This window comes from Eumetopias jubatus, unplaced genomic scaffold, assembly GCF_037043125.1.
Source record: "Eumetopias jubatus isolate StellerSeaLion01/CBP00866 unplaced genomic scaffold, mEumJub1_p1.0 scaffold_4, whole genome shotgun sequence".
NCBI classification, from domain to species: Eukaryota; Metazoa; Chordata; class Mammalia; order Carnivora; family Otariidae; genus Eumetopias; species Eumetopias jubatus.
This window is the reverse complement of record NW_028274810.1, coordinates 79,878,021-79,896,757: the sequence shown is the minus strand read 5'-3', so window position 1 is coordinate 79,896,757 and position 18,737 is coordinate 79,878,021. Positions and strand designations below refer to the sequence as shown.

The 18,737-nt window shown below is 54.5% G+C and overlaps 1 protein-coding gene across 1 annotated transcript; it reads left to right on the top strand.

The window, feature by feature from the left end:
- Positions 1 to 3,574: 3,574 nt before the first annotated feature.
- On the top strand, positions 3,575 to 17,527 carry TFAP2E (transcription factor AP-2 epsilon). Its single transcript, XM_028114006.1, has 7 exons — positions 3,575 to 3,601; positions 3,912 to 4,388; positions 4,948 to 4,999; positions 13,291 to 13,513; positions 14,841 to 14,959; positions 15,456 to 15,597; positions 17,245 to 17,527. Exons 1-7 carry the CDS (start codon positions 3,575 to 3,577, stop codon positions 17,525 to 17,527), a joined length of 1,323 nt encoding a protein of 440 aa, XP_027969807.1.
- Positions 17,528 to 18,737: the final 1,210 nt, after the last annotated feature.

Below are 18,737 nucleotides of genomic sequence, written 5' to 3'. Positions count from 1 at the left end.
TGCAGCCATCAGACCCTGTAGTTTTTAGAAGCCCCCAAAGCAGGAGCAGATCATGAACATCTGTCTCCCCATTAGCCATAAGCAAAATCATTTACCAGATGATCTCCTCAGATTATACCTGGTTTCTCTGTCTATCTACCCAGGGTCATGTTCACAAGAAGGCTTTCTAAAAAGACCCCTCAGTCAGCTGAGGAATTCACAAACTCATCCATTCATCATTTATTTAATAAGCATTCACTGAGCACTTGCCATGCACCAAAGCCAGTGCAGGACACATTCTCGGTCTCTCCTCTCATCTTCTTGTGGAATAGTTTGTGAGGCAGAAAAGAAAAATCAGTTGCAGCTGGAATGCTGGTTAGGGTGCTTAAACTTTTTTTCCCTGAAGATGGGCCATGAGGAGCCTCGGGAGAGTTTTCAGCAGGAAGGTTACATGGTCCACTCACTCTTACCACTAAGTAGAATAGGAAGCGTGTCAGAAGGGTAATGAATGAAGGCAGGAGACCAGCCAAGGGGCTGTTGTCATGGTCTAGACAGTAGTTCTCAAACCTTACTAAGCTTCTGAGTCACCTTATAAGTTTATTAAGACAAAGATTTCCAGTCCCCACGCTCAAAGTTATTGATTCAGTAGGTCCGGGGTGAAGTCCAAGGAGTGGCGCTTGTAACAAGTTTGCAGAGGCTGCTGGTGATGCCAGCTGAGGAAACATGCTTTGAGGACTACTGGTCTGTGAGAAAGAGTATGGGAGCCCAAAGGGCTGACAGAGGGTTGGAGAGAGACATGTAAGGTTAGAAATGACAACACTCCATGAGGACTAGCTTATGAAGGTGAAGGGAAAGTCAGAGTCTGGGCTGACTCTGTTTTTCATTTGAAGGATGGTGGTGCCATGTACGGAGCTGTAAACCCAGGGGAAGAAGAAGGCTGGGGTGGGTGGCAGGGGTGGAGGGCACGCTGAGTTCACATGTGGACTTGGAAAGTTTCAGATGGCTGCAACGAGATGCCTGGAAGAAATATCTGCCTGGCAATTGCATCTGTGGGTCCGAATGTCTAGTGAGAGATACAGACTGGATATAACAAGGTTGAGAGACAGCAGCTGACTAGCAGTCACTAAAATCTTGAGAAGGAATGAATTCATTCACTCAAGAAGAGTGTAGACAGGAAGAAAAGGCCGAAGTTTCAACCCTGAGAACGAATAACCGACATGAAGGATATGGGTGAGCGATGAGCTAGAAAAGTAGGCTGAGGAGTGGTCAGGGTGCAAAGGAGGGGAACAAGGCAAGAAGGGGGTGTCTCAAGCTGCAGTGAAGTAGGGTGAGAAAATCCACGGAAGCCACCGGACAAGCAGCTTGCCCTGTCATTCTGGTCTTCCCCAGCCTGCTGGAGAGAGCAAGGGATCCCCAGAACTGGGCACGGGCATTGCCAGCCTTGCCCCTCATGGACTTCCCCCAAAGGGTCCACCAACCAGCGTGCCATGCACTAACCCACGCACACCTGTCCTGGAGTCTCACTTCAGGTGTCTTGTGGCTGAATTTGAGGGCGGAGGAGAAGGGGTCTCGTCACTCACACACCTGCATATACAGACACACACAAACCTCTGGTCTGTCCTGGGCACAGAGGTGGCAGCTCTGCCCAACTCCGCCTCACCCACCACCGTAGCTGGTTGTTCCAGCCTCCAGAAAGTTCTTAGTGATGTTGCTGCTTCCAGCCTCCTCCCTCTCCCATGGCCCCCCAGGCTGCGTTGACCCAGACCTGAGCTCTGCACCTGCCACGTGCCTCTGGGATACCCCGCTCAAGTCTCCTTCACATACATTCCATGAGTTAACCCCCCCTTCTGTAATCCACCTCCGCATCTTCACCTTTCCTTTTTCATCATCTGCTTCACTGGAAAGAGGCCTCAGAAAACATCCAGTCCTCTGAGCTCCCCTACTTTGTTGTCACTGTTGTTGAAGTTGCAGGAACTGAGGTCAGAGATGAAGAGGGACTCGCCCGGGAGCACAGGTTGGTCAGAGTCAGAACTACATTCCTAGGCACCTGAGGGGTAGGCAGTACTGGATAATTCCGAGCAGAGAGGCAGTAATTCCGAGCACAGAGAAAGGCTGGAGGCAGACCACCCTGGCTCTGCCACTCAGCTGGTGTTGGGCAAATCAGTCCACCTCTCTGTGCCTTGTCTTCCTCACCAGAGAACACGATGGTGAAATAACTCAGTATTCACCAGGTACCTGCACAGAGTATAGCACAATCTGTAATAAGGGGTTGCTGTGATTATTTCTTTCATATTTTGGTCTGAGCATCTTCTTGCCTTTTTTTTTTTAAACATCTTCCTTCTGCTTTTTAAATTCTTATTCCTCTTCGTATTCCTCCCATTTCCCTTTCTTTCAGCCTTGCTCCTGCTTCTGGGGGTTGAGGGGGCAGGGGAGGAGAGGGTTGGGTTTTGGGAGAAAGGTGGAGTGACTGCAGGGACAGCAATGTCCTTGAGAGCCAGCCAGAGCCTGCCGCGATAACCCACAAACACACAGCCTGTGCACGTCAGTGTGATGACTGCACACCATCCATGTGGAGCAGTTACATATTCACTCAACAGTCTCTTTGTGTGACAGGCCTACACTCAATCAGCCCAGCTCTCCTGGCTTCAGAAACATCCGGAGCCCTTTTCCGGTGGAACTCTTGCCCAACCCCCAACTGGACAACATTCTCCGTTTGTGTGTCCAGCTTCCTCACACCCTGGCTTGGCATTGGGAGTTATCAGCCCCAAGAAGGCTGAATGAAGAGGGCACCTGTAGAGGGTCTTTGATCCAGAAACATTCAGAAAGACTGGGATGGTCCTCTACACACACGTACACACATAACACGCTGATACACGTGTACACATGAGCCAGTGGGCTTGAGTCTGCAGCTCCCAAACTTCTTCCACATTGACGATGGTCCCATCCATAGTCCTGTGATGTGGTTAGTGAAAGGACTGATACCCATTTTACAGACTAGGAAGCTGAGGATGAGGAAGCGTAGTGCCTTCCTCAAAGGCAAACAAAGGCGAAGAGCTGAGATTCAAACCCAGGACCCCTACATCCTAGCCTCCAATCCTTCTCTCTTTCACCGCAGCTGGGAGCTTTGAGCCCAAAAGGCGGCTCAGACCAGCGGGGATTGGATTCACTCCCCGCTAGCCACCCCACGGGGTCGCACCAATGCCACGCCTCCCCTTGAACTGTCGCTGGGGAGAAAGCGGCCACAGCGTGTCTCTTTAATGCGCGCCCCGGAGGCCCAGCGCGCCCCCGCCACTATAACTGGAGTGCATGGAGCGGGCTGCGCTCAGAGGAAGAAGGGCGGGCGCTGGGCACCCGTTGACTGACTTTTCCAAGTGCGATCTGCGCCCGTCCGGCCCACGTCCCGCCCCCATGGACCTGCCCGGGGGCGCTCACAGCTGAGGACCCGACGCCCGCCGGGCTCCGGGCCGGGTTGCACCCCGCCGCCCCAAAGGGACAGCCGCGGGCTGTGCAGGCTCCCCGCGCCTCTTCCCGCGGCGCTAGCCGTCGGGCGAGGGCTCCGCCGCCGCCACGCTTCGCGCCCAGCGCTACCCGCCCCATGCTGGTGCACACTTACTCCGCCATGGTGAGTAGTCTCGGGGCTCGGGGCCCGGGACCAGGGAACCCGAGCGCTGGACCTGCCAAACCTCCACCTCCAACGAAATCTCGGAGGGAGGGGGCCGCAGGGACTCCGCCAGCTGCGAACGCGGAAGACCGCTGTCCCAGCCCGAGGCTCCCGCGCACGCGGGCCCCTCCGAGATAGACCTAAGGCCCCGCGACGCGCTGGGCAGGTTGGCAGCCGGAACCCCGCGAGCGGAGGAAGGGGTCTTCTCGGACCGGGGTGAGGGCCCTTCAGCTGCCAGCGGGTCGCCTAACGCGCCCCTCTCCTTCCCCAGGAGCGCCCCGACGGGCTGGGCTCAGCGGCTGGTGGGGGCCGCCTGTCGTCTCTGCCCCAGGCGGCCTACGGGCCCGCGCCACCCCTCTGCCACACGCCGGCCGCCGCCGCCGACTTCCAGCCGCCCTACTTCCCGCCGCCCTACCCGCAGCCGCCACTACCCTACGGCCAGGCGCCCGACGCCGCTGCCGCCTTTCCCCACCTGGCCGGGGACCCGTATGGCGGCCTGGCGCCCCTGGCACAGCCGCAGCCTCCACAGGCCGCCTGGGCCGCCCCCCGCGCCGTCGCCCGCGCCCACGACGAGCCGCCCGGCCTGTTGGCGCCGCCCGCCCGCGCCCTGGGCCTCGACCCGCGCCGCGACTACGCCGCCGCGGTGCCCCGGCTCCTGCACGGCCTGGCCGACGGTGCGCACGGCCTGGCAGACGCGCCCCTCGGCCTCCCTGGGCTGGCGGCGCCGCCCGGCCTAGACGACCTGCAGGTGAGGCCCGAACGGTCCGGAATGAGCCAGGACCGGCCGCGGTGATGTAGGACTCTGGCTGGAGGCACGGTGACGAAGGCGGGCGTCTGACTCTTCTTTCAGCCTGCCACTTCTCACTCAGGACTCCGAGGATGAGTCCCAAATCCGGGTTAGATGCTGCCTGTCCATTCAGGCGGCCTGGCACCGAGTCAGTGATTGGTGCCTGGAGGGCGGCAAGCCCTGGTGGAGTAAATGCGCAGAGGCGCAAACACTTCCTTAGCTCTCCACTGGGCCACGTGGGGCATCTATGGTCCAGTCCCATTCGGCTGGGGCAGCCTGTGCCTGAAGCGAAGAGAGGCGTTGGAGTTGTCTAAGGTTCAAAATTCCTATTTCGCACGGCAGGGTGAGGATCCAAGGGCTCCAGCCGCAAGGCAGTCCTGGTCCCGCCTGTGGCGCCCCCAGTATAGGTGGTGAGCATCTCGCAGAGCAGACAGGACCAGGACCAGGGACAGCAGGGGCTTGGGAAATGACAGGGGACTAGGTCCACAAGCGCCCTTACCACTACCTCTCTTGTTTTCAGACCATGGATGAGACCGGAATGAGTCTTCTGGACCAGTCGGTGATCAAGAAAGGTAAGGAACAGCATGCATCTGCTAGAGCAGAACTGGGGGAGATGGTTCAGGCTCCCCACGCACAGACCCATTTTCTTCCCTGTGGAGCTTGTCTCCTGTGTGTCGCTGGGTTCAGTGGCCAGCCGGCACTCTTCCTAGTCCATTAGAGGGGCAGCAGAGGCTGTGGTCCTGGCCAGAGCTTGAGCAGATGGGCTGGTTGGCATCTGGACCCCAGAGCCTGTGGCCTGGGGTCGGCTGAGCCCATCGGACTCACTCTGCTGCTTGGGCCAGCCAAGCCACACAGAGGGTTTTGGCCTCTCCCTACCGAATGGAGGGCGCTCTTGTAGATCTGGAATTAATTTGCAGAACGAGTTAAACTACTTTCCTGTTTCCTAAGAGGTGGGAATGGGGGTGCAGTTCCCATGGGTTTCCTTAAATGATTTCCACATTACAATGCCTTACCATTTCCTAGCTAGGCAAGCTTTCCTTCCCAGCAAGCAGGGCCTTGGGGTCGATTAAGGGGAAGGGGAAACTTGAGTTTTCCCAGGGGGAATTTTCTGTCCTTGCAGGAGCCTCTTTCTGCATTTAGGGTTATGGGAGTGGGTGTGTGGTGTGTTAGTCTGAGTATAGGAGGGCCAGGACCTACCTGATCCTGGATGTCCTATGTGAGTTCAGGGTCCTGTACATGTCTGGTATGTTCCTTTCCTAGGTGTCTTTCTGGTATTTTTTGGTGTGTAAGTGTGTCTCTATTGCTGAGTGTGTGATGCGTGTCCACTACGTTGGTGTATATTTCTGAGTGGGAGTTTCTGTGTGTGTGTGAGGGTCTTTATTGTGTCCTGGAATTTGTTCTTTGGTACTGAGGATCTCTAAGCATGTGAGAATCACGCCCTGTGTGTTTTTGGGGGTGTTTGTGTCTCTGCACTAGTAAAAGCCAGGGGTTTGAGACCTGCCCTCCAGTGGATTTTCCAGCTGGAGGACCAAGTTCTGGACTTGCCAGGAAAAGGTGAGAAAGAGAGAGAACAAGACACAGAGAATCAGAGGGATCCAGGCTTTGGGCAGGCTCCTTAGATTTGGGGCGGGTTCCCCAGGAGGAATTCGGTGGCACACACAAGCCTGTGGTGCCTGGAGCAGGCACAGATTCTTCAGGATTTGGCTCCAGTTGTTTTTCAAAAGAATGAATTCAAGCCCAGGCACTGTTTGCACTTCCCGTATTCTCACGGGAGAACACGGGCTGAGGCTGGGTAGGGGTGGGGGCGGGGGGGGGTGGTGCTGGACTTCCAGGAGCTGGAGCTGGGTTACCAGGGCCTGAAAGTTAGTTGGACAACGTAGAGCGTGTGGGGGGTAAGATGAAGGGACAGGCTTCCCGGAACTTAGGGGAGGAGAGCCTCCAGGTGTCGGGCTGTGTCACCTGGAGATGGGGATGTGGAGAGGAAGCTGGAACCGGCTTCCTGGAGTAGTCGCTGAGGTGGCGGGTGCTGCTGCCTTGGTTTAGTGGACTTTTGGGAACTCGTCGAAAGGAAGAGCTCGGTCTGCAGTTGGCAAGAGCCTGCCGCTGAGCTGCGTCCGCCCGGAGATACGATCATGGTAGCGGCACCAGTTCCCGGCTTCCGCCCAGACTCGCGGGGCTGGGGCGGGTTGGGGGGAGCGGCTGGGCTCACTGATTCCCTGGGGGAGGCCAGCCTCCCCACATTTGGGGTAGGAGCTTGGGAACCTCTGCCCTGGGGAAGGGTAGAAGGATCAGCTGGGGCTCTGTGTACCTTAAATTTCAACCCCCCGGCCAGAGCCAAGACAGGAAGCTGGCTGCGAGGAGGCACTGGAATTGCCCTGAGTTGGTTTCTCTCAAAGGACATCAGCTGTCATAAATTCCGGGTCTTAGGTGTGCGCCGGAATCCCCAGTAGCGGTCCCAGGACCACAGGGGGGGCAGCTGGGGTTCTCCGGAGTGCGGCGGGCTGGGCCCCGCGGGGCGGATGTGGGCGCTGGCGCGGCGCTGGGCGTCCCGGCCGTGGGCGCGCACACCCGCCGCACCGCGGTGCCAGCCCGTCGGTGGCCGAATGCAGGGAGACGGAGCGCGGCGACCTGGGCGCCCCATCCCGGACGACGAGTCACCACCCGGAGCGCGGCGGCAAAGGGCGAGGGGTGAAAGCCGGAGGTTCCCTGCGGAGGGAAGCGCCTGGTTCTCTAGCCGCGAGCTCGGCCTTCCGTCCGCGCGCCGCACCTTGGGGGAGGAGAGCGGGTCAGTGCCGGCGCTTTCCAACTTTGCAAACGCCGAGGCAGAGCTGGTCCCCGAAGGTCCTCACCTCGGGGCCGCATGGGCGGGCGACGGCGCGGAGCCGCTGTGGCTAAGCAGGTGGCCGGGCTGGAGGGCGGTGCGCAGGGGGCAGTTTCGCCGGGGACTTCCGCCGTCACTGCGGGGCGCCAGGGGGCCGTGGATTAGCGTCCTTCTTCGGCTTCAGGCCCTTCCGATGACATCGAGAGCCCCGGTAACATCCTGAAGACCTTCGGCGCTTGCCGGAGGTGGTGGAGGACCCACCGGCCCACCTGGGCCCTGGAATGATAGGAAATCATTTTTGGCCCTGGCGGGAGGGACAGCTGAGGTTGAGGCCGGGCAGCCGAGGCCCTGGGTGCGAAATCCGGGCAGCCCCCGCCCTACCCCAGAAGCAGTCTGTCTATCGCAGGTTGTCGCCGGCGGGGGAGGGAAGCCTGGGAGTTCTCGAGGGTCCAGAACTTGGTTGTAAAACTTTCGATACTCCAGGCACTTGTCCTGTCTGCCTTCCTCCAGCCGCTCCCCTCCCCCCTCTGGGCCGGTGTACCCTAAGTGTGGGCTAAGAAACCACACGAGGTGCTTATTTTAAAAATGCAGATTTCCTGGGCACCACTCCACATCTATTGAAAAAGAGTCCCTGGAAGTATGGCCCTGGAACTTGCATTTCTTAACAGATTTGTTGAAGTAAAATGTACAGACCTAAAATTCACCCATTTAAGAGTATAATTCGATGATTTTTAGTAAATTTATAGAGTTGTGTAGCCATTACCACAGTCTTAAGACATTTCCATCACCTGCTAAAATTCCTTCATTCCCATTTGTAGTTAATTCTCATTCCCACCCCAAGCCTTAGGCAACCACTGATCTGCTTTCTTTCTATACATTTGCATATTCTGGACATGTTATATCAACGGAATAAATAAATATGCCGAGGGTGCATCTAGCTCCTTTTACTTAGCATAATGCTTTTGAGGTTCATCTGTGTCATAGCAGGTGTGAGTAATCCCCTTCTTCGTGTTGCTGAGTAGCAGTACTCCATTGCATGCGCGAAACACATTTTGTGTATCCATTCATCAGCTGATGGACACTTGGGATGTTTCCACTTTTTGGCTACTATGAGCAATGCTGCTCTGATCATTCACATACATGTCTTTGTGTGGATATTTGTTTTCATGGCTCTTAGGTAAATTCCTAGGAATGAAATTGCTTGATGTTATGGTAAGTTTGTGTTTAATATCTTAGGAGACTGGCATGCAGTTTTCTAACGGGGCTATTCTGTTTTACATTTCTACTAGCAACAGCGCAAGAGGGTTCTTCACCTACACTTGATATTGTCTATCTTATTTTTTTAAGATTTATTTGTTTATTTTAGAGTACGGGAGCAAGAGAGACGAGTGGTAGGGGCAGAGGGAGAGGGAGAGAGAATCTCAAGCAGACTCGCTGCTGAGTGCGGAGCCTGACTTGGGGCTCTATCCCATGACCCATGAGATCATGACCCTAGCCAAAACCAAGAGTTGGATGCTTAACCGACTGTGCCACCCAGGCACCCCAATATTGTCTGTCTTTTTTATGATAGCCATTCTGGTAGTACCTCAGTATAGTTTTAATTTGCATTTCCCTAATGACTAATGATGTTGAGCACTTTTTCATGTGCTTATTAGCCATCCATATGTCATTTTTAGTGAGATATCTATTCACATATTTTGACCATTTTCCAATTGGGTTGTTTATCTTCTTAATAGAGTTACAAGAATTCTTTACATATTCTGGATATACATCCTTGATCAGATGTGTGATTTCCAAATGTTTTCTTCAAGTTTATGATTTGCCTTCCAATTTTTTTAATAGTGCAAAGGTTTTTAATTTTTGTGAAGTCCACTTTATCATTATTTTCTTTTATGGATCATGCTTTTAGGGTTGAATCCAGAAACTCATTCCCCAGCCCAAGAGCACAGCGATTTTTCTCCCGTTTTCTTCTAGACAGAATTGAAATTTTAATCAGCTTTCTGGGAGAATCTTTTGCACTCTCCCCAGATTCAGTGGTCAGACAGTATCTATCACCTGTGGATGGAGGGTGTAGACAAGTGTGTGCGTCTTGTCTGACAGGTTGGACGACTAGGAGATCTTGTGTCTGCGGTATCTTGGCTTCTGCTTGGGTGATGGGGGGAGGGGCGGCGGGGGAGGCAGGGAGAACCCCATGAATAGACCACTTCAGCCTCAGGAGTCACTGTGGTGTGGGAGATAAACACCAGTGTCCCTGCTTTGCAGTCTGTGCTAGTTTAATTCCTACCTCCATGAGTGTCCTTTTCTCACGCCATCCACTTCCCTAACCTTGGGTTCCATTCCTCTTGCCATTTCGGAGGGCAGAGGCTCTGAGGAGAAGGGGAAGGACAAGTGGGGGAGGCAGCAGAGTCTGTCATTCCATACCCAAACGTATGTCCACCTGTCATGCACCTACACTCTGCAGCACCCGGGTGCTGGCGTGTACTCCATGTTTAACTGTATCGACAGGAGCAAAAGCACCTGCAGATATCCATATACAAGCTGCCACATCCCTGCAACACTCAGGAGGGCAGAAACTCTGTGTGTAGAGCTGGGGAATCAGTCCTCGTTCAGTGAGCCAGTGCGCATGTGCACTCTCGCCCTCACTGCTCTGTCCATGACAGGCATCACAGGGTGTGTGACCATTTTTGTGGCACATGAATGCTCACATGGGTCTCTGCACGTGCACAAACAGCCTCATGCAGGCTTGGTCTCCCTCCCCTCATACGGGGCCTGGCCTCAGGGAGCCCCTGGTTTGAATAGAAGTTGGGATGGAGGAGGCTGCTGGAGGAGAGAATTTTCTATTCCTTCTGCCGCCTCTGGCTAGGGGTCATGGGAGGGAGGACAGTCATCCTGCCCTTCTTTTTATTTATTTTTTATAGATTTTATGTATTTATTTGACACAGAGAGAGAGCACAAGCAAGGGGAGTGGGAGAGGGAGAAGCAGGCTTTCTGCTTTCCAAGCAGGGACCCGATGTGGGGCTCGATCTCAGGACCCCGGGATCATGACCTGAGCCGTGGCAGACACTTAACGACTGAGCCACCCAGGCGCCCCTGGGTTTTTAAATTTTTGGATCGGTTGCCAGGGTTTAAAAATCCAGAGATTTCACAGAGAAATGCAGAATCCTGGTTTCATCAGCAAACAAACGAAGCGGGAGTTCTGGCAATGTCGATGTGTCCTGCATGGTACCTCTCAGCCACGGAGGGACTTTCCATAGGGCGGCGCCTGTCCCCCACACTTTGCTTCCTTGTTACCCATTGTGCTCTCCCTCTTTGAAGTCCAGAGCTGTGCTATCCACTGTGGGAGCTGCCGGGCACATGTGGCTGTTGGGCACCTGAAATGTGGCTAGTCGGAATTTAGATGGGCTGGAATGTAAAATATGCATTGAATTTTGAAGGCTGAGTACAAGGGAAGAATGTAAAATAGCTCATTAATAATCTTTAAAATACTGATGACACATTTCTTTGATAGTATTTTTGACACACTGGGGTAAATAAAATATATTAAAATTAACCTCACGTTTCTTTTTACTTTTTTTAAAGATTTTATTTATTTATTTGTCGGAGGGGGGCACAAGCAGGGGGAGCAGTGGGCAGAGCAGGCAGAGGGAGAAGCAGGCTCCCTGCTGAGCAGGGAGCCCAATGCGGGACTTGGTCCTGGGATCCTGGGATCATGACCTGAGCCAAAAGCAGACGACCAACCAACTGAGCCACCCAGACGTCCCTCTTTTTACTTTTTTTAAAAATAGGGCTCCTAGAAAATTTAAATTTATGTTCTATGTATATATAAATTGTATATATATATTTTATATATATACTATGTAGCAGAAATAAACTATATTATATGTATAAATATACTATGTAACAGAAATATATATATAAATATAAATATGTTATATATAAATATAAATATATTACATATATATATAATAGTATATTTCTGTTGGTCAGTGGGGGTCAAGAGCCTAAAGGACAAATGGGGGACCAGGCAAGAGGGGTAGGCAGCAGCCGGAACACAAAGTGGGTGAAGGAGGGCATTACATGGAAGGTGTTAGGATGGTTAAGAATGTGAACTTTGGAGTCCATGATCAGAGTTCAAGACCCATTTCTGCTCCCTGCTTGCTATGCCACCCATCTGAACCTCTCTGAACTTTTAGTTTCTCCAATTTGGAATGGGGATAGAAAATAGCATCTACCTCATAGAGTTGTTTGGGTAAAGCACTTAGTATACAGTTGGCACTCGCTGAAGGATAGGCGAACTCATCCTGTCCTGCTCTGAAGCTGGGATCTGATTCGAGGGGAAGTGATGGGCAGTGATGGGTTTTAGCCTGGAGAGCGATGTGTTTCAGAAAGATCCTTTGGGGGGGGGGGGCGGGCAGGGAGACCAGAGCAGAGCTGCACCAAATTTCAGGCGGGAAGTGAGCGAGCGTCTGTGCTAGAGAAGTGGCTGCATGGGGGGTGGGGGGTGCGTGGAAAAAGGAGAGCCGCAGGACACAGTGACAGAAGGGATGTGGTGGGAGAGGGCAGCATGGAGGGCATCACTGAGGTTTCTGGCCGGGTGTCCTGGTGGAGGGTGGGAATGCACATCCAGAGACGGAAAAGCTGGAGGGGCTCTGCCAGGCTGAGAACTGGTCAGCCTAACTTACCTCTGCATTCTCTGGCACACAGGGCTCAGCAAATCATTGCTGAATGGCTGGAGGGCTCCTGCCTTTGAGACCACAGTCCAGGGCTTGTTACTGGTTCTCAGGCTAGCAGCTGTGTGATCTCAGGAACACTACTTCACCTCTCTGGGCTTCAGTCTCCCCATCTATAAAATGGGAATAGTAAACATAGCCCCCTCGTGGGTTGTTCTGAGGTTTCGGTGACATGATCCGTGTAAGGACATAGCATAGTGAGTGCTCAATTAACTGCTGGCCTCGGGCTTCCCACTTTGTCCCCATACACACACACAAGGACTGCTTTCTCTCCTGCTCTCCCAAGGCTCTCACTTCCTTGGACGAAGAGAAGCCCAGGTGGAAGCAAGAACCTCGATTATTCTCCCTTCCCTTTGAGGCTAAGCAGGAGGATGGAGGTTAGACCACAGAAAGAACTTTCTTTTAGAGCCCCAAGAGTATCTAAGTTGGGGTTGTTTTGTTTGGGTTTTCTTTTCCTTTTTCCAAGTAGGCTCCACACCCAGCATGGAGTCCAATGCGGGGCTTGAACTCACAACCCTTAGATCAAGACTGGAGCTGAGATCAAGTGTCAGACATTTAACCGACTGAGCCACCCAGGCGCCCCTCCAAGTGGGTTTTAGAAAATTAACTTCTCAGAATCCCTTCCCTACCCTACACAGATTAGTGGATAGAGAGCTTTTGGGGCAGGGGCCTTTGCGGGTGTATCTCTTTATTCCTGTCTCCTTGAGCATCCCACAGTGACTTGGCAGGAAGAGGGCCAGTGCCAGAGGCCTAATGGGGTCATAACCTTCCTGCCCCCAGGATGTGTGATCCCAAAGTCCCCAGGCCTTCACTGATCAGGGGGGTGGCATGTGGGGGTCATAAGCAGGTAGGGGGAGCTGAGGACTCCTTGTGCAGGCCTAGCTGGGCCCTGCTGCAGTGACCCAGGGTTCCTGCCTCCGTATTTGTGGCTCTGTCTTTGATTGCACTTGCCCCGACTCCAGGACTCTGCAGAAGCTGAGTTAACAGGGCACCAGCCTGGCTCAGTAAAGGGAACATGGGTACAGGAGCCAGACGACTCCGGGTTCAGTTTCCACCACCCATTAGCTGAGTGGACTTGGGTGAGTCACGTTAACCTCAGTGTGCCTCGGTCTTTTCTAAAGCAGGGACACTAGAACTGCCCTTGGAAAGGCGCTAGGCTGTTTCGATGTGGCTGTGTGCCCAGCATGTGGCACGGTGCCCAGGACACAGCGCTTCCTCAGTGCTCCCACTCCACAGCTGGCTAGCGCCCGTGTCCTACACTCCCTGGCTCAGTGTTGTCTCTCTCTCCCTTGCTCTTGCTTCCATTCTGCAGTCCCCATCCCCTCCAAAGCCAGCAGCCTCTCAGCCCTCTCACTGGCCAAAGACAGCCTGGTTGGTGGCATCACGAACCCCAGTGAGGTCTTCTGCTCCGTGCCAGGCCGGCTCTCCCTGCTCAGCTCGACGTCCAAGTACAAGGTGACGGTGGGGGAGGTCCAGCGGCGACTCTCGCCTCCCGAGTGCCTCAATGCCTCCCTCCTGGGCGGTGTCCTTCGCAGGTAGGACGGCCAGCCGACGGTTCCCTGCCAAAGTCCGTGGTCATTTCAGACCTTCTCAGGGGAGCAGAGAGGGGCCAGCCTCACCCCAGGCCACAGCCTCATCTCCATCTCTGTCTCCTTAGGGAACTGTGCATGTTCTGGGGGCAGGCCCAGGTCTCCAGCAGCTCCCACAGGTCTGTGGGCTTGGGGGTGGGAGTGGACAAAGAAGCCTGATCGCAGAGAAGGGATGGAGGACTGACCCATGTTGGGCAGAATGGACAGGCTGGGGCTGGTGAAGAGAGAGTGCTATCTTCATCCTTTGCCCCAAGAAAGGGACCCCAGGACCCGAGGCCCACTCTCTGTGGGGCACAGGCCTCTCTCGTGTGTATGCGTTTTGAGGTCCATGGTTTGTCTTCACAGTTGGTTGTCTGTCTCTCTCTGTGCATGTATGTCCTTGTGCCCGGGTGGGGTATTTGCGCTTCAGGGCTAGGAGTTTTGATGTGTCTGAAGATCTGAAGACGGTGTGTGAATGTGTGTGTGTGTGTGTGTGTGTGTGGCATAGGGGACACCCAGAAGTATATGTTTCCACGAATGTGAGTTTCCTGTGCTGCGCTGGCTAGAGTGTGCCCTCCTCTGTGTGTGATTGTGTGTGCTTCTAGAGACAGATGTATGTGTGTCTACGTGTTTGTAGCTCTGTGTGGAGGCTGCATTTGTGTGTGGGGGGGTGCACCTGGTCTCTTTGAGCACCCCAGACATGCTTGTATGTGTCCCTGAGTGTCTGTACATCTGTCCCTGGGATCCTGGGTCGGTATGAGCTGTTTCTGCGGCCCTGTGTGTCCCTGGGAGCCCGAGTCTGCGTGTCTCTGCGTACGTCTGACTGTTGCAGTGTGTGTGTCCTTATCGCCCTCAGTGTGTGTTCATCTGTATACGTGTTTCTCTCTGTGTCCCTGGGTGACTGTGTGTGTCCCTGTGTATCTCTGCATATCAGGCTGTGTGTCCCTGGGTAGCTGTGCATGGCTCAGCTGTTGTGCTGAGGTGGGGGAAAACCACCCCAAGATTCTGGCCTGTCCTTCCCCACCCAGGCTGTCCCTGTTGCTGTTGAGAGGATCAGGGAGAAGTGAGTGGCTCTGGGAGCTGGGTGCTAGGCCCCTCCAGCCCCACCTTGGCGGCAAAGTCAGTGAGGTTAGAAAGAGGTTGGGACCGGGCTGAAGGAGGCCCCAGGGCATCCCCAGGGCCAGACTCCAACTTCAGCAAGGGTGGGTGGAGGCAGCAAGGCCCTGTTGGGGTCACTTAGCCATACACTTCTTGTCTTCATGGTGTTTGTCTGTCTCTCTCTGTGCACGTCAAGGGCCAAGTCCAAGAACGGGGGCCGCTGCCTGCGGGAACGGCTAGAGAAGATTGGGCTCAACTTGCCAGCTGGCCGTCGCAAGGCCGCCAACGTGACACTGCTAACTTCGCTGGTGGAGGGTGAGTGAGGCCTGAGGGCACGTGGGCGGACGTGTGTCACCCAGTGTGACTGTGGGACTGTCCCTAACGCAGGATGGTGTGTCATGTATCAGGAAGGGGTGTGTGTGATCCGTGTGTATGTGTATATAAACCGCACGAGCGTGGGCTCATGGAGGGTTGGAGAAGAGTGGCCGGTGTTTGGATGGGGTGAAGGGATGAGGGGCTGAGAGTCCCTTCCCTGGAGGCTGGGGACTCTGGGCTCAGTCATCTTGAGCCCAGGCTCTGGGATACACGGTGGGCTCAGCTGCCACCCCTGAGCTTAGAGCCCCTGTGGCCCCAAGGGAGGGGCTGGGGCTGCGCCGGGAGGGAAACCAGAGGAAGGTATCTACAGGGGCAGAATGGGGCAGGACGGCTCCTGGCAGGGCATTGGAGGTGCAAGGCCATGCTTCACGCTCAAAGGTACACCTGGCTGGAGTGGCAGCTCATGGCTCTGCCTGCCCCCCCCCCCCACCCCCAGGAGAGGCCGTGCACCTGGCCCGAGACTTTGGCTACGTCTGTGAGACTGAGTTCCCAGCCAAGGCAGCTGCCGAGTACCTGTGCCGCCAGCACGCTGACCCCGGGGAACTGCACAGCCGGAGGCGCATGCTGCTGGCCGCCAAGTGAGTGAGGGCGCCTCGCGTGGGTGCTTTGGGGCACTGTGCACAGGCACACGGAGGTGCAATGCAGACACAAACACCATGCAGGGGCACAGTGGCCGCCACTCACGTGCACACGTGATGTACACGTGGCACTGCTGCACACGGGCACAGCGAGGCAGCACGCCGTGGACGCCACGGGGCGCACGTGGACACACAAACATATGCATCAGCAAAACCGGTGTCACTGCCCCATGGCATCACCAGCCCCAGTCCCACCATGGTGGTCTTGCTCCCCCTGCCTGAGCCCTTTGGCTCCGGTGACTTCCATCAGGGCACCGATGCCCACCCAGCCACAAGTTGACCCTCCCTTGTCCTTACTTCACCCCTGACCCCTCTGCAAGTCCCGTTGGTGCCTCCCCCCCACCACTCACATGCTGCCACCTCAGCTTTGGTCTCCTAATCTCACTCCTGGACCTCATCCCAGTGCTCCACTGTTCCCTCAGTCTTCCTGCACATGCACTGCTCCCCTGCCCAAGAACCTTCAATGGCTCCCCAGCTACTGCCCTGATTTTCAAACTAGGTTCTATGGGGATGCTTTAGGGCCTGTTTAATGAACTGGTATTCTGTTCAGATTTAGTTTTTAGAAGGGTCCCACTGCAAGAAAAGACACACAGAGAGAGACAGACAGAGAGAGGGAAGGAGAGTGAGTCTAGACTCCTTTGAGGGCCCCACAATCTGGCCGGCACAAACCCCACCCACTGCAGCTGACCTCGCTGTCCCCTGCCCTCACACCTGCTGCTCAGAACACCATCCAGTCCCCCATCTAATGTGGTCCCAATGCAGTCAGATCCCACCTGCACCCTCCTCCTTTGGGGCTTCCTCAGGTTCCCTAGGCAGAAGTGGAATCACAAACTCAAGGAATTCCACGGCTCATGGGACCTTTGAAGCTGTTCATATCGTTGCCGGAGAAACATATCCAGGGCAGGGCTCCCCTCACCCATGAATCAGCTAACTCATCAGAACTTCCTGGGGCCCAGTCATGTGTAAAATGCTGACTGGCTTCCATGGCGATGCAGAGGTGAGACAGGAGTACATCCTCCTGCCTGAGCCACATGCAGGATGCAAAGAAAGGAATAATGGCCACAAACTGGAGCAAGATTCAGATCCCAGCTTCATCACTTGGACAAGTCAGCCAACCTATCTGAAGCCAACGTTCTTCCGTGATGAGGAGGATGATCACTGTCTAGATTTGTTGTGAGGATTGAGATGATGCATCCAGTGCTTGGCCCAGCCTCACTTCATGTTCAGCTATTCATTGTTCCCTAATTATGTCAAAGACAAAGCTCTGTGAAGCACTGGGTGTTTGGGATGGGAGTGGGCGAGGGGATCAAGGAAAGTTTCCTGGCTAAGGTAGTAGAGCTGGACTTTGGACATGGGCAGGACATCCACGGGAAGAGACTGTAGGGTATTGGCATATGCCGTTTACTAGCTGTGTGATATTGGGCAAGTCAGTCGATGTCTCTGAACCAGTTTCCTTTTCTGTAAAATGGGTATGATCGTCATTTGCAGACTATTGACAGGGTCAGCAATCATAAATATATTATATATATAATCCTTCTCTAGGCTCAGATTTTGTCCTCTAACCCCCAGCCCTCCTTCCCCCACCAGGCAGATCTGCAAGGAGTTTGCCGACTTGATGGCTCAGGACCGCTCACCGTTGGGCAATAGCCGCCCAGCACTCATCCTGGAGCCCGGAGTACAGAGCTGCTTGACACACTTTAGCCTCATCACCCATGGCTTTGGTGGGCCCGCCATCTGTGCAGCCCTTACTACCTTCCAGAACTACTTGCTGGAGTCACTCAAGGGCCTGGACAAGATGTTTCTAAGTGGTGCGGGCAGTGGGCACGGGGACACCAGGGCTCCAGAGAAGGATGCCAAGCACCGGAAATAACTGTCTCCCCTGCCTCATCCCAAAGGGGTTCCCAAGGCCTGAAATGAGGCTTGAGTTCCTGGGAGTGAGCCCGAAAGGATTAAAAGGTGGAGCTTGAGTCAGGCCAGAAAGTGAACATTCATCCAGAGACCCCTGAGTGAGAGGTTGGAGACGGCGTGATGGCTGCTCTGCGGCCGTTTGTCGAGAAGGGCCCAGAAGTCTGCCGTGTGCGTGCAATTTTCTGACCACTTTCCTTGATTGCTGAGATGTGCTTGGACAGGAAATTGGCATGGAGGAACCTGGTCTTGGGGCTGAGCCCCGTGCATCAGAGTGCCTGGGCAGCGGTGGATTCTCCTAGAGGCCAAGGCCTTGCTGTTTTTACTCATGGGTGAGGGGAAAATTGTTAACAAACCAGAGGTGTTGAGGAGTTGGCATCCCTCGTCCCAGAATCTCCTACCCCCAGAAACGGGGTGCTGGCAGGAGGCCCCAGTGGGTTCTTTGGAGCCATCCCACTCTTGGGAAGAAGTGGGCAGGAGGAGCCCTCAAGGAGCAAAGATAAAGCACACACGGAAGAACCTGAATCCAGGCTGCACGTCACAGTCCTATGGCTGTCTGTCCTATTTATTGATGTATGTTGTAATTAAATTTGAAAGTTTAAAAATGTCGAGTGCAACTTATTTATCCTGAGTTGAGGACTCTTGTTTCACTGTTTTCTGCTTACGCATCAAGATGTCCAGCCGGACCAGGATGGAGAGGGTGTTTTTGCTCACAGAGGGCTGGGGGTGGGCTGGGGGCGGGGGGGGAAGAAAGATTGTGTCGGGGATCCTGAGGTTGTCACGGAGATTTTTTTATTTGCTATTGTTTCTCTTGAACTTACAGTCGATGTACCTCTTCAACTCTCCAATTGCTTTCTCATTGTCTTAATAAAACCTTTTTACTGGGTATGAAACTTCCCTGTCCTTCTTCAGCCCAGGCCTAGATTTGCCTCTCAAGTGGGCAAGGGGCCTCTTGGGGGGAATCATAGGAGGGGGCTGTGGACACCACGGTGTCTGCGGGGAGCTGCAGGTAGTGGGTCCATCTGCTTCGTCAGCGTGGCTGTCATTTGTGTGTGTGAGAGAGAGGTGAATCCCAGGTGTGTATGCGTACTCGTGACTGGGCGGGCCTGTGTCCGTCTGGCTGTGGGTCTGTGTGATACTACCATGACCATTGGTGGTGGGTCTGTTTGTGTCCG

Excerpts from the sequence above, each read along its gene's own strand:
- TFAP2E (XM_028114006.1), top strand. The coding sequence starts at position 3,575 with ATGCTGGTGCACACTTACTCCGCCATG. Across the intron at positions 14,960-15,455 it reads GCTAACTTCGCTGGTGGAGG|GAGAGGCCGTGCACCTGGCC; the intron begins GTGAGTGAGGCC and ends CCCCACCCCCAG. Across the intron at positions 15,598-17,244 it reads CGCATGCTGCTGGCCGCCAA|GCAGATCTGCAAGGAGTTTG; the intron begins GTGAGTGAGGGC and ends TTCCCCCACCAG.